General features: G+C 52.2%; 1 protein-coding gene across 1 annotated transcript in view; it reads right to left on the reverse strand.

The window, feature by feature from the left end:
- Positions 1-2258: 2258 nt before the first annotated feature.
- LOC119930078 (pre-mRNA 3'-end-processing factor FIP1-like) overlaps positions 2259-24065 on the reverse strand; it is a 42594-nt gene continuing 20787 nt past the window's right edge. Inside the window, exons 9-16 of the mRNA XM_038748528.1 lie at positions 21920-22025; positions 19511-19718; positions 16835-16861; positions 14752-14809; positions 13303-13358; positions 9674-9821; positions 6822-6980; positions 2259-3346 (exon numbers count right to left, since the gene is read on the reverse strand). Of these exons, the coding sequence (XP_038604456.1) occupies positions 3214-3346; positions 6822-6980; positions 9674-9821; positions 13303-13358; positions 14752-14809; positions 16835-16861; positions 19511-19718; positions 21920-22025 (895 nt within the window). The 3' untranslated portion in view covers positions 2259-3213. The remainder of the gene's footprint in view (positions 3347-6821; positions 6981-9673; positions 9822-13302; positions 13359-14751; positions 14810-16834; positions 16862-19510; positions 19719-21919; positions 22026-24065) is intronic.

Genomic DNA, 24065 nt, shown 5'->3' on the forward strand with positions numbered 1-24065 from the left:
GGCAGAAACTCCTCACCCTCGGCTTCAAGGCTCTCCATCACCTCAACCCCTCCTACCTCACCTCCCTTCTCTCCTTCTACAGCCCAGCCCACACCCTCCGCTCCTCTGCCACTAATCTCCTCACCATGCCTCGTTCTCGCCTGTCGCGCCGTCGACCCGCGGCCCACATCATCCCCCGGCCTGGAATGCCCTCCCTCCCCACATCAATCAATCAATCAATCAATCAATCAATCATATTTATTGAGCGCTTACTGTGTGCAGAGTACTGTACTAAGCGCTTGGGAAGTACAAGTTGGCAGCATATACAGTTCCTACCCAACAGTGGGCTCACAGTCTAGAAGGGGGAGACAGAGAACAAAACCAAACATATTAACAAAATAAAATAAATAGGATATGTACAAGTAAAATAAATAGAGTAATAAATATGTACAAACATATATACATGTATACAGGTGCTGTGGGGAAGGAAAGGAGGTAAGACAGTGGGGACGGAGAGGGGGAGAGGAAGGAGGGGGCTCAGTCTGGGAAGGCCTCCTGGAGGAGGTGAGCTGTCAGTAGGGCCTTGAAGGGAGGAAGAGAGCTAGCTTGGCAGCCGTGGGGAGGGCATTCCAGGACAGGGGGAATGACGTGGGCCGGGGGTTGACGGTGGGACAGGACACATCCGCCAAGCCTACCTTCAAGGCCTTCTTCCTACCTTCAAGACCCTACTGAGAGCTCACCTCCTCCAAGAGGCCTTCCCAAACTGAGCCCCCCTCCTTCCTCTCCCCCTCCTGCCCATCTCCATCCCCCCGCCTTACCTCCTTCCCTTCCCCACAGCACCTGTATATATGTATATAAGTTTGTACGTATTTATTACTCTATTTTACTTGTACATATCTATTCTATTTATTTTACTTTGTTAATATGTTTTGTTTTGTTCTCTGTCTCCCCCTTCTAGACTGTGAGCCCACTGTTGGGTAGGGACCGTCTCTTTATGTTGCCAACTTGTACTTCCCAAGCACTTAGTACAGTGCTCTGCATACAGTAAGCGCTCAATAAATACGATTGATTAGGATCCAGGTCCCTCTGACTCCCAGGCCCGGGATCCTTCCAACAGGCCACACTGCTTCTCAAAGAGGTGAAAGAGCCCCAAGGATGTTAAACACGTTACAACAGCCATCAGTGGCAACAACTGATCATCTGTGTTGACACCACCTAGCTCTACATTCACCTGGTCCTCTCCAGGAGCCTGGGAGGGAAATGCAGAAGCTGTGGAGCCCACTGGGAAGGGGATGTCATAGGGGGACCCTCCTCACCCCCACAGAAGCACTGTCAATTTAGGTGGGTCTTATGTTCCACCACTAACCGGTAGCTTGATACTCACCTCCTACTTTCTGGTCACCAACGGGTCATTCGGCACTTGAGTCGGCTGCCCCATGGCTTCATCCCAAAATACTGGGCTTTTGTCTTGCCTGTCTGACCTGTCTCTGATCCTCCTTGCCCAGGACAGCCTTCAGGCCCCTTCAGGGTTGCCCTTGCACTGAACAGCAGCAGGGAGAAGGAACCCATGTCGCAGGCCTCATTTCTGGGGGCGGTTTAGGAGCAAACAAAGGATGGAACCACAGCTGGGGTGAATCGCTCCACCCTTCTGACTCTGCCCTGGATGGAGGTAGGGGGCATAGGAACGGAGGCTCAAAACGAGGGAGGTATGAGGTGGTCCAGGGCAAAGCCCTTTTTGTGGTCTGGCCCTCCAGGAAGTAGTTGAAATCCAGGCTCTGGGCTTGGATATAGTTCATCCTCGACAGGCCCCATCGTCCGTGAGATGGCACCAATCTAAAAGTCCTTCTCCAGTGACCTCTCACCCTGACACACAGGGCGGGGATTCTGGAAGCCCCTGGGCCCGGCCTGATCGTGCCTGCTGCTTCAGCCCTCCTCATCTCTGGCAGCCAGCTGGCCGGCTGCATACCAGACAGCCTGCCGCTGTCGGCTGGCACGTCCCCCATCTGCTTTATCATTTTGGATGTGGCTACGTTCCATGGCCTGGACCCCACAACATGCTTCGCCCTTGCCCGGGAGGGAGAGCAAGAGGGTCCTCACCCCACAATGCCCTCTGCCTAGTCTGGTGTCTGCAGGGCTCTGGGCTGGGGTGGGTGGAGGAGGAAGCTTGAAAAGAAAGGGAATGCTTTTACAAAAAACTGCTTTATTACTCTCTTCCCGCCTCCCCCAGGGTCCTTCTGCACCCCTCCCTGTGTGACACCCCGTCTCCCCCACCCGCCCTGGCACATTCCCCTAGCTTACAGACTGAGATCATGCTACGCTGAAGGGGGAGGGGACAGTAGTGGGGGCGGGGGTTAGCCCAACTCTGGGGGCCACTTGCCACGGGGCTGCTGCACCCCTCCAAGCCCTGGCCGGGCCTTGTTCGGGATTGGCGGGGCGAAGATGCACAGATGGTGATGAGCCAATTAGGAGCATCAGACGTTTGGGGGTCCGGGTTCCTCCCCGCCCCCGGGGTTCTGACTCTGAACCCCTCAAAAAAACAATGAAGAAAACAACCTACTACTTGGACGGTTAACTCAACAGGGAGGGGCCGGGGAATAAATAAACGGAGCCAGCCCGGAGCCAGCTGGTCAGGGCGTGGGGAGGAATCGGCTCAGGGCCCGGGGCCGGCTGGCAGAAGGATGAGTGGCAGTGGGTGGCGAAGCCAGGCCACCGTCTGGGACCTGGCCAGCCGGCCTCCATCCCGTCTCGCCTGAGTTAGCCATCCGGTCATGGGTCACTTTTCCACCCTTCCTCACCCCATCCCAGAAGGCCGCACGGGCCGGGGGTAGGGGGACAGGCTTGGGGTGCTGGCTAAGTCCTGTTGGTCTCTTGGTCCAAGATGCCCCCTGACCCCTGTTGGCCATGCCGGGGACTGGGCACAGCATTGACTGCAAGCCTGAACAGGGCCTAAGGGACCCATGGTCCGGAATAGCCGTCCCTGCCCACCTTCGGAGAGAGCGAGGGGCCCGGATGGGGAGGAGCCCATAGCTAAGTGTCCAAGAGTCCATGGCCGGGCCTCTGCTGCCCTGGCACCCCGCCCCGCCCCCAGGACTACCAGTCTTGAGAAACCATAGGATCCAATCTGAGACCTCTCTCCGCACGGCCACTGATGCCGGCTTGTCCTCAGGAGGAGAGGTGAGGAAAGAGAGGCGGAGAGAGGATGGGACCGGGGGAGGTGCGGGGCCCTCAGCCACGTTAATCTTTGGCATCCGGCTCGCCGCCCTCGGGGACGCCATCTTCGCTGGCCTCTTTGTCCTCTTTGCTGCGCTTATTCTTTTTGTGTTTGTGGCGCCGGTGGCCCTCCCCTTCGTCGTTCTCGTGCTGCTTCCTGCAGGGCGGGAGACATCGGCGGGTCAGAGATTGGGCTGTCGGGTGGCCCCCAGGCAGCCTGAGTCATCTGCCGCCTCTTGGACCCCAGGATGGTGGGACTGGTTCTCACCCATCTCCCTCCCCCTGCTTTCTGACTAAATCCCTTGAACTGGTAGTTCACTCCCACTACCTCTGCTTTCCCTCCTCCAATTCCTGCCTCGACCCTCTTCAGTCTGACTTCCATCCCCTTCATTCTTCCTCCTTCTCGCCAAATCCAACGGCTCCTACTCTATCCTAATTCTTCCTGACTTCTCAGCTGCCTAAGACACTGGACCACCCCTTTTTCCTTGAAATACTAAACCTTTGCTTTCAACAACACTGTCCTCTCCTGGTTCTCTTCCTATCTTTCTGGCCTCTCGTTCTCAACCTCTTCTGCGGGCTCCTCCTTTGTCTCCCACCCTCTAACTGTGGAAGTCCCTCAAAGCTTAGTTCTGGTCCCCCACTTTTTTATGGTAATTTGTTAGGCACTTACTATGTGCCAGGCACTGTACTAAGCACTGGGGTAGAAACAAGTTGATCCAGTTGGACACAGTCCCTGTCCCACATAGGGCTCACAGTCTTATTCCCCATTTTACAGATGAGGTAACAGATACAGAGAACTTAAGTGACTTGACCAAAGTCACACACCAAACAAGTGGCGGATCTCGGATTAGAACCCATGTCCTTCTGACTACCAGGGCCATGCTATATCCACTAGGCCTTCCTTCTCCATTTTCTACCTATACCCACTCCCTCATCCACCCCAACAGCTTCAATACCATCTCTAGGTGGATGGTTCCTAAATCTTCTTCTCCAGACCCAACTTTTGTCCTTCTCTGCAATCTCACATTTCCTCTTGCCTCCAGGACATTTCTAGATGGCTGCCCTGCTGACACCCTAAACTCAACATATCCCAAACTCAGCTCCTCATCTTCCCTTCCAAACCAATCAATCAAGGGCATTTGTATAGACCTCTTTCCTACATAATAATAATACTGTTATTTGTTAAGCACTTACTATGTGCCAAGCACTGTTCTAAGCACTGGGCTAGATATAAGGTTATCATGTTGGACACAGTCCCTGTCCCCCATGGGGCTCACAGTCAATCCCCATTTTACAGATGAGGTAACTGAGGCACAGAGAAGTTAAGTGGCTTGCCCAAGGTCACACAGTAGACAAGTGGCAGAGCTAGGATTAGAACCCTCATCCTTGGACTCTCCAGCTCATGCTCTTTCCACTAGGCCATGCTGCATTTTCCCTCTAGCCTGAAAGTTCTTCCCCCTTCCTATTTGACAACTCTATTCACCTTTAAAACCCTCCTAGAATCACATCTCCTCCAAGAGTCCTTCCCCAACAAAGCCTTCACCTCCCCTATTCCCTCTCCCTTCTGCATCACCTATGCCTTTGGATCTGTACTAGGTACCCACCCCACCCTCGGTGCCCCAAGGCTCACATCCCTATTTGTAATTTATTTTTGTGTATATCTCCCCCTCTAGACCATAAATTCCTTTTGGGCAGGGAACACACCAACTCTCCCAAGTGCTTAGTACATTGCTTTGCACACAATAAGCATTCAATAAATACCATTGATAGACTGAGTATTTACTATTTGCAGAGCACTATACTAAGTGCTTGGGAGAGTGCAATAGAATTAGTAGGCATTATCCCTGCCCTCAAGGAACTTGCCATCTAGCCGGGAAGAACCCTCTCCTCGCTCTTACTTTCCCACCTCTGTTGACCCCACCAACATCCTCTCTTTTGCTAACTGCCTCTTGACTCCTCTTTCTCTCTCCCAACCCACTTATTCAGTCTCCAAATCCCATCAGTTCTTTCTTTGCATCATCTCTGGAATTGACCCCTTCTTCTCCATTCAAACGGCCACCGCAATGATGCAACGACTTTTCCTAGCCCAACTCCACTTTCGCATCAGCCTTCTCCCTGGCCTCCCTTTCTCCTGCCTCTCCCTTCTTCAGGCTGTACTTCATTCTGCTAACCGGATTGGTTTCCTAAAACATTATTTTATGCCCATCTCCACACTCCTTGAAATCCTCTGATGGCTGCCCATTCCTCTCTGCCCCAAACAGAATCTCCTAACTGTTGTCTTTTAGGCATCAATCCCCCTCCTTTGCCAATACTGCTCAGCTCCGCACACTTTGTTCCTCAAATGTTCTCCGCTCTCTCACCATTGACCCTACTGACTGGAACTCTCTCCCCCTTCACGTCTGGCAGAATATTGCTTTCCCAATCCTCAAAGCCCTAAATCATATCTCCAGGAGGCCTTCCCTAATTTTCAACTCCCCACCCTATTTCCCCACCTACTGACACTTCAACATTTCCATGGCATCAAAGCACTTGAATCTCACCCTGTAAGCAATTCGATCCTCACCCCACATCCTTCTCCCTCAGTGCTATGTCAACACCTTTAAACACTGTTGCTTTTCCCCTACCTGCAGTTTATTTTAGCATCTCTCTCCTCCCAGTTTGACTGTCAGCTCCTCGAAGGCACGGACCATATCTACTTACTGTTCTGTACTTTCCCAAATGCTTAGAGCTCTGCATGCAGTGAGCAGTCACTAAGTACCACTGATTGACTGGCCAGCCCTTTTCCCAACTGAGGGGAAGAGGTTTCTGCATTACAAATACACCAGGGATTTCCCCACCACCACCCAAATCCCACACCCACCACACCCAACTCAAACACTGGGAATTCAGTTGGGGTCCACAGGATGTCCGCTCCAAGAGGTGCCCAAGATGGGATTGCTCTGCACCCATAATGGGAGGAGGATTGGAACCAGGGAGGCAGAAGGGAATAGTCACGAAGGAACTTTCGGGGTCATGGGGACCAGGTGAGCCACTGAGTGGCAGCAACACCTGGGGTAAAAGAGGCTAATCTGGGTGAAGGGAGGACAGCACAAGTTTGAAAAGTTGGGGGGGGCAGGGGCATGGAGGAGAGTCTAAAGTCCTTTGGCATTCAGACACGCAAAATCAGAGGGGCATGGGAGGCTAGGCTAGAAAGATGCATTTATGCCACCTCACCATCAGTCCTCCTGTTGGGGACAGCTCAGCACATCAAGAGTGGGAGCCCTGAAGTTTCTAAAACAGCTCACTCCTCGGGACCACTCCCACAGCAAGAGCTCTTCTCATGGGATGTCAATCACTCACTTGATGACATCAGCCGGGTCACGGATAATCATAGAGGAGGAACTGGGCAAAAGGGAGGGGGATAAAGAAATGGGGAGAAGGGGGGTGGGGGAAACCCCGGAGCATCAAGTGAAGAGGAGTCTGAGTTTGGCCATTGAGGACAGTGGTCAGTCCTCAGCGAGCTGAATCCCGAAAACTCCACCGGCCCCCTGGGGTGGGGGGGCGGGGGTGTTGAGTCTAAGAGTCGTGGGATGGCAGCAGCAGGCCTCTGACCCTGGAAGGTGACAGAAATGTCCCCGCCCTGCATCCCTTACCGCCGTGAAGACTTGTGTTTGCTGCCCTCTTCCTTCTCCCGGTGCCGGCGCTCCCGGTGGCGCTCTTCCCGTTCTCGGCTCCGATCCCGGCTCCGGCGGTATTCCCGGTCGAGGTCGTAACTCCTCTCCCGGCTGTAGTAGCGATAGCGCTCATCATCACTTTAAGGGCAGGGAAGAGGGAGCAGGTGGGGGTGGGGGTAGAGCAGAGAAAGCAGGGGCCGAGGAGGTGAACGGAAAGGGAAGGGTTAGAGCAGCCTTGCAGGGAGCTACTCGCCCAGAGTCGGTCCCCATCTGTGTTGCGCCAGCAGATGCTGGCCTGGGTGAGGGGAGGGCAGCGGAGGGGAGCTGAGTAGGCTGATCAGAACTTTTCTGCAGGGCTTGGTGGGGAGGAAGGGGAGGAAGGAGTGGGTTGCCTTGGGATACAGTTGGGCCTTGGAGCAGACAGCTCAAAATTAGCAGTCGATTGCAGAGGGAAACCATTAAAGCAGTGAAAGAGCCAGGGCCTGGGAATCAGAGGACCTGGGTTCTAGTCACAGCTCTGCCACTTGCCTTTTGGGTGACCTTGGGTAAGTCACTTCACTGGGCCACCGTTTCCTCATCTGTGAAACGGGGATGAAATACCTGTCCTAGGTTCTACATAAACTGTGGGCCGCACGTAGGTGAGGGATAGTGTCTGACCTGATTATTCTGTATCTATCCAAGTGCTTAGTAGGAGAAGCAGCGTGGCCCAGTGGGAAGAGCACGGGCTTTGGAGTTGGAGGTCATGGGTTCATATCCCGGCTCTGCCAACTGTCAGCTGTGTGACTTTGGACAAATCACTTAACTTCTCTGTGCCTCAGTTACCTCATCTGTAATATGGGGATGAAGACTGGGAGTCCCCCGTGGGACAACCTGATCACCTTGTAACCACCCCAGTGCATAGAACAGTGCTTGGCACATAGTAAGCGCTTAACAAATACCATTATTATTATTATTATTATAACAGTGCTTGAAGCACAGGAGGTGCTTGAGAAAAATCTCCATTTATTAATTATAATTAACTTCCTTTCTGTCTCCCCTTTCTAGACTGTGAGCCCACTGTTGGGTAGGGACCGTCTCTATATGTTGCCAACTTGTACTTCCCAAGCGCTTAGTACAGTGCTCTGCACGCAGTAAGCGCTCAATAAATACGGTTGATTGAATGAATGAATGAACTTCCTCCATCTCATCTGTTCTCCCTGGTCCTTACTAATACACCCTGACCATGACCTAGGGAGTTTGGGCGGGAGTGTGGATGGTTCCCTGCGAGCTGCCCACGCTTGGCAAAAGCAACTCGGATACAATTCCAGCTGGCGGTAAGTAGAACATTCCTTTTTCCCCCCTAAGCAATGGTACCTGACCCATCCTCACTTCAATGGCGAGGGCCCAGAACAGGTGTCCGGCTGCATTTTCACAGACAAAGTGTGTAAGACTGCCTTCCTCAGCTCCCGATGTCCTGCCCCCGATCTGCCGCCCGCAGCACGAGTTTGGAACCGAAGGACACACAGCCACACAGATGTCTTGAAATTGCACTCCACCCAAATGGGAACACTCTACTTACTCTCCAACATGGAGCTGAAAATGGTTCCAGGGTCCCCATTCACCAGAATCACCACCCAGGTAGGGGAGGGGCTTACGGAGTACGAGGAAGCATAGGTTTAGAACCCGAATCCTGAAACAGCATGGCTTGGTGGATAGAGCACGGGCCTGGGGTCAGAAGGACTTGAGTTCTAATTCCAGGTCTGCCATATGACTGCCGTGTGACCTTGGGCAAGTCACGTAACTTCTCTGTGGCTCAGTTACCTCATCTGTAAAATGGGGATTAAGAGTGTGAGCCCCATGTGGGACAGGGACTGTGTCCGACATGATTAATTTGTATCTATCCCAGTGCTTAGAACAGAAGAAGAAAGAAGAAAAGAAGGGAGGAAGGAAAGAAGGGAGGAAGGAAAAAAGGGAGGAAGGGAAGAAGGGAGGAAGGAAAGAGGGAGGAAGGAAAGAAGGGGGAAGGAAAGAAGGGAGGAAGGAAAGAGAGAAGGAAGGAAAGAAGGAAAGAAGGGAGGAAGGAAAGAAAAAGAAGGAAGAAAAGTAGGAAGGAAGGGAGGAAGGAAAGAAGGAAGGAAGGAAAGGAGGAGAGGAAGAGGGGAAGGAGGGGGAGGAAGGGAATGGAGGAAGAGTGGGAGGAGGAGGAGTGGGAGGGGAAGGAGGAGGAGGAGAAGAAGGAGAAGAAGAAGCCCCCACCCACCCATCCACATTCCAGGCAGCTTCTGGGGTAAAAACGTTCACCTGACAGTGTCCCCGGGCTCTCTGCCTACCTGGGGAAGCAGTGGGAGGGATTCAGAGCCTTAAAATCACCATTTCTTCTGCTGCAGGTGAGCTGGGCCCCAGTGCTGTCCATTCAATGGTGGGCTGCCAGCAGAAGCCATCAGGTTGCCCCCTCCCAGCCAGGGTGCCATTTTGCAGAGCAGGAGTGGGGGGGAGGCCCGGTTTCTGATTGGGTGGAGAACTCTCGCTCCCTCCCATGTACCATCTGACCCATGCCCCTTTCTCAGGGCAGCAGGCAGGGGAGGAAGGGCCACATCCTTGGCTCTCGGGCACTTCGAGCCAAAGAGGCTCAACCGCCAGGCTTCCCTAACAGGGAGCCCAAGGAGTTACCCACAGCTCAGCCCCCTCTTTCCGGGGGTGATGACCAGGCTATCCTGCGGGTGCCCCACCATAGGGCGGCAGAGTTCTAGATGTGGGCGGACCACCCACTCCCCAGCCTGCGGAAGGATAGGGGTGACCAGCACGGTGGGGAGGGGGAGGGGAATGAGGGAAAGGAAGAGAAGAGCTTGTACTTGTTGTATTCGCTGGTCGTGGGAGTCCGGTCCCTCTCTCTCCGCGACCAATGGCCACCTCCAGAGACACCAGAACCCTTATCCAGTGTGGTCACCCATGGCGTATGGGTGGCGGAGATGGGTGGGTAGCTGATGAAGCCAGATTCTGCTGAGAAGGGGAAAGAGAGATGGAGCCGGGGTCTTGTCCTGAGTCCTCCCTCTCCTGGTTCCCCACCTCCCGGATGGCCCAGGGAACTAACATCATTCCCTGATGCTGATGATGGTATTTGCTACACGTTACCTATGTGCCAAGCACTGTTCTAAGTGCTGAACTGAGCTAATTGCTTGAGGAATAACAATAGCAGCAGCACATGACCACTGGTCTCCAGGAGCTTCCAGTCTAATCTCCCTCCCTCCCTTCCTCCCTCCATCACAGTATTTATGGAGCAACCACCATATGCAAAGCATATGTCCCTGTGCCTCAGTTCCCTCATCTGCAGGTATTAAATACCTGTTCTCATGCCTACTTAGACTGTGAGCCCCAGGTGTGACCTGATGATTTTGTATCTACCCCTTGCTTAGTACTGTACTTGGCATATAGTAAACGCTTAACAAATACTATTATTGTATTGCCGCTAATCTCCTCACCGTACTTCGTTCTCGCCTGTCCCGCCATCGACCCCCAGCCCACGTCATCCCCCGGGCCTGGAATGCCCTCCCTCTGCCCATCCGCCGAGCTCGCTCTCTTCCTCCCTTCAAGGCCCTACTGAGAGATCACCTCCTCCAGGAGGCCTTCCCAGACTGAGCCCTTTCCTTCCTCTCCCCGTCTCCCTCTCCATCCCCCCATCCTACCTCCTTCCCTTCCCCACAGCACTTGTATATATGTATATATGTTTGTACATATTTATTACTCTATTTATTTTACCTGTACATATCTATTCTATTTATTTTATTTTGTTAGTATGTTTGGTTTTGTTCTCTGTCTCCCCCTTTTAGACTGTGAGCCCACTGTTGGGTAGGGACTGTCTCTGTATGTTGCCAACCTGTACTTTCCAAGCGCTTAGTACAGTGCTCTGCACACAGTAAGCACTCAATAAATACGATTGATTGATATTATTATTATTATGCAACACTTCTATGAACCTAGAAACTTGGGAATTAGCCTCCCATCTCCTTCCCGCATAACTTATTTATATTAATGTCTGGCTCCCCCTCTAAAAGGTAAGCTTATTGTGGGCAGGGAATGTGTCTGTTTACTGCTATACTTTACTCTCCCAAGCCCTTAGTACAGTTCTCTGCACTCAGTAAGCACTCAATAAATTTGATTGAATGAATGAATTTATGTCCATATTTTTATGCTTGCTTGCTTCTCCTTACTTGTTATTTATTTTATTCTCTTTCCCCTCTGCTAGATTGTAAGCTCCTTGAGAATAAGGGATTGTGTCTACCAACTCCCTTGTCCTCTCCTTGAGAATAAGGGATTGTGTCTACCAACTCCCTTGTTCTCGCCCAAGCGCTTAGTACAATCCTGTGTATATAGTAGGTACTCAATAAATACTATTGATTGACAGCATCAGTTCATACATTCATTCATTCAATTGTATTTATTGAGCACTTACTGTGTGCAGAGCACTGTACTGAGTGCTTGGGAAGTACAAGTTGGCAACATATAGAGATGGTCCCTACCCAACAACGGTCTCACAGTCTAGAAGGGGGAGACAGACAACCAAACAAAGCATGTGGACAAGTGTCAAGTCATCAGAACAAATAGAAATAAAGCTAGATGCACGTCATTAACAAAATAAATAGAATAGTAAATATGTACAAGTAAAAAAATACAGTAATAAATCTTTACAAACATATATACAGTTGGTAGGCATGATCCCTGTCCTCAAAAAGCTTACAATGTAGGGAGGCGGGAGGTTGTGGGGGCTTGTGGGGTCCATGGGATGCAGATATTGGAGACCCCTGGGATTATCCAAGAAGTCTGACAATGAGAGGAAGACAGGCTGGTGATGACGGTCTTGGCACCCACACCCTGGACAGCACCATGCCACCCCACACACCTGCCTCCAACCACACCCATACACACAGCCTTGTCTCCCCCGACACACCCACAAACATAGAAACTTGTCTTGCCCCCGCCGGCAAATGATCTCATCCCCCTCACACTCACAGACACACAACCTTGTCTTGCCACACACACTCAGCCTTGTGTCACCCCACAGACCAGTCAACCTTGAGAAGCAGCGTGGCTCAGTGGAAAGAGCCCAGGCTTTGGAGTCAGAGGTCATGGGTTCAAACCCTGGCTCCGCCAATTGTCAGGTGTGACTTTGGGCAAGTCAGTTAACTTCTCTGTGCCTCAGTTACCTCATCCGTAAAATGGGGATTAAGACTGTAAGCCCCCCGTGGGACAACCTGATGACCTTGTAACCTCCCCAGCGCTTAGAACAGTGCTTTGGACATAGTAAGCGCTTAATAAATGCCATCATTATTATTATTATTGTCTCGTCCCCCCCAAACTCATAGACACACAGCCTTGTCTCCTCGCCAACACTCACAGAAACACAGCCCTGTCTCCCCCACAAAACTCACAGACACTCAGCCCTATCTCCCCCCACCCCCACATAGCCTTGTCTCCCCTCACACAGACACACAGGCCTGTCCCTTTCTCCCACATGCACATTCATTCATTCACTCAATCATATTTATTGAGCAGTTACTGTGTGCAAAGCACTGTACTAAGTGCTTGAGAGAGTACAACGTAACAAGTAGACACATTCCTGCCCACAACGAGCTCACAGTCTAGAGGGTAAGGCAGACATTAATATAAATAATTTATATTTAAATTTAGCTTTAATTCTATTTATTCTGATGACTTGACACCTGTCCACGTTTTGTTTTGTTGTCTGTTTCCCCCTTCTAGACTGTGAGCCTGTTGTTGGGTAGGGACTGTCTCTATATGTTGCCAACTTGTACTTCCCAAGCGCTTAGTACCGTGCTCTGCACACAGTAAGTGCTCAATACGATTGGTTGATTGATTGATTAGTACAGTGCTCTGCACACAGTAAGCACTCAATAAATACGATTGAATGAATGAAATAAATAGATAAATAAATAAATAACAGATCTATACAGATACATACATATGTTCTGTGAGGAAGGGAAGGAGGATGAATGAAGGAGCAAGTAAGAGCGGAGCATAAGGGAGTGGGGGAAGAGGAGAAGAGGGTTTTGTCAGGGAAGGCTTCTTAGAGGAGATGTGCCTTCAATAAGGTTTTGAAGTGGGGGAGAGCAATTATCTGTCTGATTCGAGGAGGGAGGGCATCCCAGGCCAGAGGTAGGATGTGGGTGAGAGGTCGGCGGCGAGACGGAGAACGAGATACAGTATACTCATATACACACAGCCTTGTCCATCTCCCCAACCCTGCATGTGCGCGCACGCACACACACACAGACACACACACACACAGAGCCTAGTCTTCTCCACACACATTCATAGAAACAGCCTTGTCCCTCCAAACACACACAAACACACACACAGCCTTATCCTCGACCAACACACATAGACATGCCTCTCGCCGCCCACCCCCTACAGTCCCCCACAGGGTACAGGAGCAGGGGTGGCAGAGGTCCGCCCCAGCCCTTACCTGCAGAGCTGTAGCCAAAGGGGGGTGGCTGGCGGTTATTGTAGCTGGAGGGTTGGCTGTGGAGGGAACACAGAGAAAGCAGTAAGCACCCCCCAGTGCCCTGTGGCCAGAAGTAGGGCCATCCAAGGCAGATGGACCTGATTATGTCTCCATGATTGTGTCTCCATGTTCTGCTGAGGGGCTGGCTGGGCCCGCGGGACTAGCAGGAGCTCAGTTTGGAGCAATTTTCCAGGGGCAATAGAGCCTTGTGGGCAGGTCATGGCCAAGAAGCTAGAGGCCTGGGGGGTCATGGTGAGGGGAAGAGTTCTAGCCAGTTGAGCTGTGCCTCTTGGATCTGGGCCCAGTGTCATGGTCCTCACTGTACCTCATTCTTGCCTATCCCACCGTTGACCCCCCAGCCCACGTCCTTCCCCTGGCCTGGAATGCCCTCCCTCCACACATACGCCAAGCTAGCTCTCTTCCTTCCTTCAAAGCCCTACTGAGAGCTCACCTCCTCCAAGAGGCCTTCCCAAACTGAGCCCCCGTTTTCCTCCCTTCCTCCCCATCCCCCCGCCCTACCTCCTTCCCCTCCCCACAGCACTTGTATATATATTTGTACAGATTTATTACTCTATTTATTTTACTTATACATATTTACTATTCTATTTATTTTGTTAATGATGTGCATATAGCTTTAATTCTATTTGTTCTGACAACTTTGACACCTGTCTACATGTTTTGTTTTGTTGTCTGTCTCCCGCTTCTAGACTGTGAATTCGTTGTTGGGTAGGGACCGTCTTTATATGTTGCCAACTTGTACTTCCCAAGGGCTTAGTACAGTGCTCTGCACACAGTAAGCACTCAATAAATATGATTGAATGAATGAATCTCCCATCTAGAGCCAGCACTAGAGAGGTACCCAGGCCAGTGGCAGGAACAGCTCCAGTACCCTCCAACTGGCCCGACCACCCCTCAACTGAATCACCCGTGGCAGGCTGTCCTGTCACCGCTAGCTTGCAGGCATTTGCTCCCAACAGGGCACTGGGAAGGCACGGATAATTCACATCCAAAGATAATCCCGGCCACTTTGGTGCCCATCCAAAGGTTAGAGTTTGATCCTGATGAGCCAAAGGGAGGGGTCTCTTGAGGGAGGGCATGAAAAGAGCAATGGTGAGAAAGGAAGAAGAAGGAAGAGGGAAAAGGAGAGAAGAAGTAAGAGAAGAAGGAAGAGATGAAGGAGGAGGTAAAAGAAAGGGAGAGGGAGAGGAAGAGGGAGGGGAAGGAGAAAACAAAGAGAAAATGAAGGAGGAAGAAGACAGGAGGAGGAGCAAAGGGACCTCCCCAACGCTGTAGTAGCAGACTCCAGTAGATCCAGAGCAGTGAGAGAAGTTTAAAGGCCCAGCGGTCATTTCCATGCCACTGTCAGGTGGCCCCATCTCCCACACCACCCCAGGAAAGGGCCCCCCTTACCCATCCAGCGTCGGGATGAGGAGGGCCGGCGGAGGAGCCAGAGGTGGTGGGAACAAGCCTGCAAAAGGAAGTCGGGACTCAGGGCAGAGTCGGGGCAAGGCCAGCAGCAGAGGGGAAGAAGGAGGAAGGGGGAGCCCTCCTAAGCGTGGCTCAGTGGAAAGAGCGCAGGCTTGGGAGCTAGAGGTCATGGGTTCTAATCCCGGCTCTGCCACTTGTCAGCTGTGTGACTTTGGGCAAGTCACTTAACTTCTCTGGGCCTCAGTTACCTTATCTGTAAAATGGGGATTAAGACTGTGAGCCCCCCGTGGGACAACCTGATCACCTTGTATCCCCCCCAGCGCTCAGAACAGTGCTTCGCACATAGTAAGTGCTTAACAAAGGCCATTATTATTATTATTATTATTATTATTATTATTATTATTATTATTATTATTATTATTATGCGGGAGGCAGAGAACATCTCCTGAGAGGCTGCAGACTGATGCCCAGAATCCCAGTGGTCATCCAGACCAGCCCCTTGCCTCTGGGTGGGGTCAATGCCAGAACCCCCCAGCATGGATGGTTGTCTGCCTGTCTGTCTAAAGAGCCTGTCCCTCTCGAAAAAAACCCATCCAGGGTGCTGCTGATCCACTACATGAGCACCCCGCTTCCCACTTCCCCCCGCAAGAAGTAGAAATCTATACATGGCGGGTTCCAGACTCAGAGAGCCTCTTTCCCATTCCCAGCACCGCAACTCCCCCTGCACCCCAATTTCCCCTTCAACACCCCCCCCCCGCCTCCCCCACCCCAACTTTCTCTTCAACACTGCTCTCTCCTTCCCTTCTCTGGCCTTAGTGGGCCCAATTATGATAATAATCATGGGATTTGCTAAGCACTTACTCATGCTAAGCACTGGGGTAGATGGAAGGCAGTCAGATCGGACCCAATCTCTGTCCCACATGGGGCTCACAGTCTAAGGGGGAGGGGAATGGTTATACAGTCCCTACTTTACCCATGAGGGAATGGAGGCACAGAGAAGTGAAGTAACATGCCCAAGGTCACCCAGCAGGCAGGTGGCGGAGTAGGGATTAGAACCCAGATCCTCTGACTCCCAGTCCTTTGTTCTTTCCACTAGACCATGCCACTTCTCCGACTTGGATGGGGCAGCTGAGGGCACAGATGGTTGGGTGGCAAGAGCCAGGTCTCTCTAACCACACCCCCTCCCTGTGGGGCCACCTCTTATCCTCCCTGCATCACCTCAAGGGGAGTTGGGCACCGAGAACCGGACCTCCCACTCCCCTTCCTGCCTGGAACGCCCTCCCTGTTCACACCCAACAGACCGCCACCTGCCCCATGATGATGATGATGACGATGTTGGTATTTGTTAAGCCCTTACTATATGCCAAGCACTGTTCTAAGCGCTGGGGTAGATACAAGGTAATCAGGGTGTCCCATGTGGGGCTCACACTTTTAATCTCCATTTTACAGATGAGGTAACAAACACAGAGAAGTTAAGTGACCTCCCCAAGGTCACACAGCTGACAGTTGGTGGAGCCGGGATTCGAACCCATGATCTCTGACTCCAAAGCCCATGCTCTTTCCACTGAGCCACGCTGCTTCTCTAGCCACGCTGCTTCTCTCTTCCAAGCCCTACAAAGCCCTCTAGACTGTGAACTTGTTGTGAGCAGAGAATATGTCTATCTCCCCCAAGCACTTAGAATAGTGCTCTGCACACAGTAAGCACTCAATACATACGACTGAATGAATAAAATCACATCTCCTCCAAGAAAGCCTTCCATGACTAACCTCTCATCACCGTATTCTCCGTCCCTTCTGCGGAAGCTGTGTAATCCTCACCCATTAAGCACTTTGATACTCATCCCACTCAGCTACTCATCCTTACACTTGGTTGGTTCCCCTACCTGTAATCTCCTCCACTAGACTGTCAGCTTCTTGTGGGAAGGGACTGTCTACCAACTCTGTTGTATTGGACTCTCCCAAGCCCTCAACACGGTGCTCTGCACATAGTAAGCGGCCACCAAATACCACTACTTGACAGACTGACTGACTGACCAAATACCATAAACTCTGGTGGGGGACTTACCTGGGATGGGTCCGGGGGGCGGCAAACCTGGGGAGACAAGGCACATTAAGGGGGAGGCAGGATACTGTCAGCTGGAGGCTGAGAAGGGCAGCACACCCAAAGACCTTCAGTGCTGTGCATACAGTAAGCGCTCAACAAATACCACCTCCAGGATTGGGGAGGGGGTAGGTAGAGATGGTGGGGGTGGACAGCACCTACAGGAACACTCCCCCATTGTAACCCACATTCTTATGACCGCTGACTTCTAGTCGGGAAGAGCCCAACCCCGGCTCTGAGCCCCATCTCCCGCAAGCCAAGCCAAAACCCCTGGCCAGTTTCAGGCCCCCACCCCAAGTCTCTCCTGCTCCACCCAGAGTGGCATCAGGGCTCCTTTAAGAAAATCAGGGCCAAGCTGATGTGATCCAATGTGATCAGGGCTATATAAGAGCTTAGAATTACATGACCCAGGACTCATTGCTGCACCAAGCATCTTGGTGGCTTCCCACCAGTACCCACTATTTCCCAGGAACTCTTGGGGCCCAAAGAGAGGGGTCTGATGGCAACAGAAGAGGGGTGAGGGCAGTTCAGGCACAGAGGAAGCTCTTCATTCGCACCTACTCAGCCTTCCTGTCCCACCATCGACCCCCGGCCCATGTCCTCCCCCGGGCCTGGAATGCCCTCCCTCTGCCCATCCACCAAGTTAGCTCTCTTCCTCCCTTCAAGGCCCTACTGAGAGCTCATCTCCTCCAGGAGGCCTTCCCAGACTGAGCCCCTTCCTTCCTCTCCCCCTCGTCCCCCTCTCCATTCCCCACATCTTACCTCCTTCCCTTCCCCACAGCACCTGTATATATGTATATATGTTTGTACATATTTATTACTCTATTTATTTATTTATTTATTTTACTTGTACCTATCTATTCTATTTATTTTATTTTGTTAGTATGCTTGGTTTTGTTCTCTGTCTCCTCCTTCTAGATTGTGAGCCCACTGTTGGGTAGGGACTGTCTCTATATGTTGCCAGCTTGTACTTCCCAAGTGCTCTGCACACAGTAAGCGCTCAATAAATACGATTGATTGATTGATTGATTCAAAGGCAGGGAATCTTGTCTAGCAATTCTACTTTTAAGTGCTTTGGTACAGTGTTCTGCACACACCTGTTTCCCCCTCTAGACTGTGAGCTCACTGTGGGCAGGGAATGTGTCTGTTTGTTGTTATATTGTACTCTCCCAAGCGCTTAGTACAGTGCTTTGCACACAGTAAGCACTCTGTAAATATGACTGAATGTTAAGCACTCAATAAATACCAGTGATTGATTTAAAGGGGCCGCCCCTACCACTGCCTTAAAATTGTCAGGCTAATGATGTCCAGAAACCCAAATACAAAAGACCACATGGGGGTTGGGTTTTCAGGACTCAGGCTAGGTTGAGCAAGGCTTCTCTTTTCCCTTTCAGCTCGAATGGACAGACTGTGGGTCAGCAGGGGAATGGAACAGAGTCAAGGTGGGGGAAGGTCTTGGAGTAAGGAGACCAGACATCCCCAGCTAGACAGGACAGTCGCATGTTTTGGGGTAGTGTCTTAACATCGCCAGGCAGCAGGTGGGACCACTAAGAGGGCAGTATTCCAGAGTGACGGCTCTTTTATGGACTGGCCAGCAACAGGTGGAAGTTTCCATCTGAGTCTATGACCAATGCCCATCACCACCCTGACAGGGTCACTTCTGGTTCAGCGAAGGCAGCGTCCAACCCTACCACTGGCCATCACCCCTGCTTGTGTGTGTTTGTTTCCGCCCATGTGTGTGCATCCTGGTGTCTGTGTAGGTCAGTATCCATGTTCATGACAGTCTGAGCGCGTGTGCATCCATCTGTGTTATTTCTGATGGTGTCTGTGGAGACAGTGCTGTGTGTGCCTGTGTTCTCTTGTGTGTGTCTGACGAGGTCGTATCCACCCGAGTCTGTTCTGGTCTGCATCGGCTTCTATTTGTGTGTGTGTGTGATAATAATAATAATAATAATGGCATTTATTAAGCACTTACTATGTGCAAAGCACTGTTCTAAGTGCTGGGGAGGATACAAGGTGATCAGGTTGTTCCACTTGGGGATCACAGTCTTAATCCCCATTTTCAAGATGAGGTAACTAAGGCCTAGAGAAGTGACTTGCCCAAAGTCACACAACTGACATTTGGCGGAGTTGGGATTTGAACCCACGACCGCTGACTCCCAAGCCCGGGTTCTTTCCACTGAGCTACGCTGCTTCTCTGACTGACTGATAGTGTCAGTACCTGATTGCATGTGACAGTGTCTGTGTGTAGTGTCTGTTATCGACAGTGTCAATAACTTCCTGTGTGTTGGCCTGTATCTGACGGTGTCTGTGTGTGTGTACCGATATGTGCGTTTGTTTCTGTTGGTGTCAGTGTGGACGGTGTTGGCTGCATCTATAGCTGCTTGTGCATGTATATGAGGCTCGGGTCTCCTCCTTCCTCCTCTTCCTCCTGCTCTCTCTGCCCCTCCCCTTGTGCCCAGCACGGGGTTCTGACCCCAACAGGCGCTCAGTCTCCCCAGCTCCACCCCGCCCACCCATCCCACCCACTCCCCCATCCCTTGCTACGGCCAACTCCACCAAGGAGAGGTGGGAGGACCGGGGGGTGGGGGGTGAGGGCCCTGGCTCTTCCCAAACTCCGGCCACCAACCAGGCACTTACCCGGGGGGTGCAGCGGGGGTGGCACGGACGGAACTGACGGGGGCGGAGGATGGAGGAAGTGAGGCGGCGGGGGCCCAGCCAGGGGTGGGGGTGGGGGTCCTGCCGCTGGGGGGACGAAGGGCTGCTGCTGAGGGGGCTGCTGTGGCTGGGCTGGTTGGGGCTGCGGCTGCGGGGAAGGCTGTGGCTTGCTCCCATGCTCTCCGAGGACCTGCACGGGGGAAGAGATGGAGAGGCCCGGGCCAGGGGCGGGCGGGCGGGTTGCTGGCTGGGGTGGGCGCGGGGTCGGCTGCCATGGCCAGTTACAATTTTGATATTTGTTAAATGCTTACTCTGGGCTGAGGCAGACACTGGATTGTCAGGCCGCACACCGTCCCTGTCCCGCTCCCAGTCTAAGCGGGAGGGAGAATAGATATTGATCCCCATTTTACAGATGAGGAACCTGAGGCCCAGAGAAGTGAAGTGACTTGTCCGAGGTCACACAGAAGGCAAGGGGCAGAGCCAGGATTAGAACCCAGGACTTCTGACTGCTGGGCCTATGTGCTTTCCACTAAGTCACACGATTTCTCTGGCATCTTGGCCCATTCCAACTGATGAGAACCAAAGGGCTGGGGGTTGTGCCCAAATACATCAGGTGCCACTTGGCTTGTGCCTCCTACCTGGCCCACCAAGGGAGAATCAGGAAAACCTGTTTGTTGCAGAAACCTATCGGGGCTTTATGCCAGAGGTTGCTTCCCACCCACATCCCCACTCCCACCCCCACCATACGTGCAGCTTCCATTTTCCACTCTGGGCCCATCAGTTAATAGGGAGAGGGATGGGCACTACAGGACAGTTCACACAAGTGACCAAGCCCTACCCGAGGTGCCTCAAGGGACTAGGGTGGCTAACACACCAACTGGAGCCACTGTGACCCCCTGCTCTTTCTTATCATTGTGGTGGCTGCCCTCATCTCTGCCCTGCTTCTTCCCCTCCTCAAACACCTCCACTCCATTTCAGAGTACAGTGCTCTGCACACAGTAAGCGCTCAATAAATACGATTGAATGAACCAAACCAAAGCTTCTCATCATCGGCTTTACGGAGCTCAATCAGCTCTCCCCACCTATGTTACCTTGCTGATCTTCTACAACAAGCCTGCACCCTTCATTCCTCTAATGCCAACATGACCTTCACCCTTGTCTCTCTTGCCCGGCTCAGACCTTTTCTTATATGGAAATCCCTTCATGTCCGGCAGACCACCGACCTCCCTATCTTCAGGGCCCTTCTTCTGAAATCACACTTCCTCCAGGAAGCCTTCCCTGAATCACTTCTCATCTCCCCACCTTATTCTCCCTCCTTTCTGCATCACCTATTCATTTGGTTCTGTACCCCGAAGCACTATGACCCTACCCACTTCCAACCCCACACAATTTATATCCATATCCTTATTCTCTCTGGCTTTCCCTGACTGTCTCCCCTACTTGTCTGTAAGATCCTTGAGGGCAGGTAAGTCCATACTAACAACAACAATAATAATAATTGTGGCATCTGTTAAGGATTGTGCCAGGCACAATACTAAGCACTGGGCCAGATACAAGCAAATCGGGTGGGACACAGTACTGTCCCACATGAGGTTCACAGTCTTAATCCCCATTTTACAGATGAGGTAACTGAGACCCAGAAAAGTGAAGTGACTCGTGCAAGGTCACAAAGCACACAAGTGGTGGAGCTGGGATTAGAACCCAGGTCCTTCTGACTCTCAGGCTCATCCTCTATCCAGTAGGGGACTGCATCTACGAACTCTATTTTACTGTACTCTCCCAAGTGCTCTAGACACAGCAAACTATAAGTTCCATGAGGGCAGGGATCGTGTCTACCCACTCTATTGTACTGTACTTGCCCAAGCGCTTAGTATAGCACTCTGCATGTGGTGAATGCTGAGTAAATATCATTGACTGAACGATTGTTTGGCAGGGTGGCGGTGCCAGCAATGGCAGTGGGGAGGGAGGGTGGGCAGGTGGGATCCCTCATACAAAGTCAGGAAGGGCTTTCTTTGGGAAGTGCCCAGGACCCAGTCCTGGAAAGGGACAGCACAGAGCTCTGGCAAAGCTGGAAGGAAGAGGAGAACATTCCAGGATGTTCCATGAGGACTCAGGCCGACTAGGTGCCAGGTGGACTTGGGCCCGGATCAAAGATAATGTCTTGGGGCCGGATCCTAGTGACATTCATTCATTCATTCAATCGTATTTATTGAGTGCTTACTGTGTGCAGAGCACTGTACTAAGCGCTTGGGAAGTACAAGTTGACATCATTTGGTGAGGGCAGGACTGCCAACCGCTACAGGGCTGGGGCACCTAGGGTCGGAGCGGCATTTTGGATGTGGGAGGCAGCGGCAGGTGGGACAGGGGTGAGAGCGGCACGGTTCTCTGTACCTGGATGGGGTTCTCCTCCGAGGCATGTTTGTCCCGCCGGCGGCCCTCCACACGGCGGATGGTACCCGCCTGTCCGCCAATCACATCGATCGTCCCACCCAACTTTCTAGAGGGAGAAGCGGAGAGGGGAAGGCAGGTCTGCTCAGGGCTCCCACCAGGTAGCAAAAAATTCTCTGCTTCCCCACTTTGTTTTCCCCACTCTCCTCCCAACTGCCCCATCAGGAAAGACAGACAGACAGACACACACACACACCGCCCCCCCCCGCCCCCACCATCAGTGAGATTTCTCCAGAGTTATAGGGACTTCCCCAGCAAGAGGCAGGAAGACTCCCACAGTCAGAGAAACCCCAGTGGTCAGAGGCTAGAGATGCCCACAGTTGAAGTCTGAGAACCACCCCCCCCACACAGAAGCTGAGACACCCCAGCTTTCAGAAGCGAAAGATCCCTTCAGTTGGTGGCAGAGAAACCTCCACAGTCAGAGATATGGACCCCCCAGTTAGAGACCCCAGTGATCTGCGGAAGAGACCCCCACAATTGGAGGTAGAGAAGCCCCAACCAACAGAGGTAGGAACTCTCTTGTGTTGGGAGATTGGAGGAACCTTCCTCTCACCTCCTTGTGCAAATGAACGTCCCCATTGCCGTCTCCCTAAGGTCTTATTTCAACCACTGCCGGTCAAAGCAGCATCCCCATCATGGCCTTGCCTCCCTTTCCTCTCTACCCAGTCTTGATGATCAGATTACTGCTCTCAACTCTACTCTTTCTACTCAGCTAGACTCACTCGCTCCCCTTTCCCTTCACCGCTCTCGTACCACTAACCTACAGCCCTGGATCACTGCCACTGTTCACCTCATTCGCTCTTATGCTCGAGCTGCCGAACGCTGCTGGCGAAAGTCTAAACACCATGCCAACCTCGTTCACTTCAAGTTTATCCTTTCCTGCCTTAACTCAGCCCTCTCCTCTGCCAGACAAAACTATTTCTCCTCCCTTATTGACACCCATGCCCATCATCCCCGTCAGCTCTTCCATACATTCAACTCCCTTCTCAGGCCCCCAGTTTCCTCCCCTCCTCCTTCCCTCACCCCCAACGATCTGGCCTCCTACTTCATTAACAAAATTAAATCCATCAGGTCTGACCTCCCCAAAGTCACTCCCCCCAACTTCTCCAACCCCCCGGCTCTCAAAACTCTCTGCTACTCTCCCATCCTTCCCAGCAGTATCCTCAGAGCAGCTCTCCTCCCTCAAGTGCTACTCCGGCCACCTGTGCTTCTGACCCCATTCCCTCTCATCTCATGAAATCTCTCGCTCCATCCCTTCTCCCCTCCTTAACTTCCATCTTCAACCGCTCACTCTCCACTGGTTCTTTCCCCTCTGCCTTCAAACATGCCCATGTCTCTCCCATCCTGAAAAAACCGTCTCGACCCCACCTCACCTTCTAGTTATCGCCCCATATCCCTCCTACCATTCCTTTCCAAACTCCTTGAACGAGTCGTCTACACGCACTGCCTCGAATTCCTCAACACCAACTCTCTCCTCGATCCCCTCCAGTCCGGCTTCCGTCCCCTACATTCCACGGAAACTGCCCTCTCAAAGGTCACCAATGACCTCCTGCTTGCCAAATCCAACGGCTCATACTCTATCCTAATCCTCCTCGACCTCTCAGCTGTCTTCGACACTGTGGACCACCCCCTTCTCCTCAACACACTATCCAACCTTGGCTTCACAGACTCCGTCCTCTCCTGGTTCTCCTCTTATCTCTCCGGTCGTTCTTTCTCAGTCTCTTTTGCAGGCTCCTCCTCCCCCTCCCATCCCCTTACTGTGGGGGTTCCCCAAGGTTCAGTTCTTGGTCCCCTTCTGTTCTCAGTCTACACTCACTCCCTTGGTGACCTCATTCGCTCCCACGGCTTCAACTATCATCTCTATGCTGATGACACACAAATCTACATCTCTGCCCCTGCTCTCTCCCCCTCCCTCCAGGCTCTCATCTCCTCCTGCCTTCAGGACATCTCCATCTGGATGTCTGCCCGCCACCTAAAACTCAACATGTCCAAGACTGAACTCCTTGTCTTCCCTCCCAAACCCTGCCCTCTCCCTGACTTTCCCATCACTGTTGACGGCACTACCATCCTTCCCGTCTCACAGGCCCGC

This window comes from Tachyglossus aculeatus, chromosome 6 (genome assembly GCF_015852505.1).
Source record: "Tachyglossus aculeatus isolate mTacAcu1 chromosome 6, mTacAcu1.pri, whole genome shotgun sequence".
Classification (NCBI taxonomy): domain Eukaryota; kingdom Metazoa; phylum Chordata; class Mammalia; order Monotremata; family Tachyglossidae; genus Tachyglossus; species Tachyglossus aculeatus.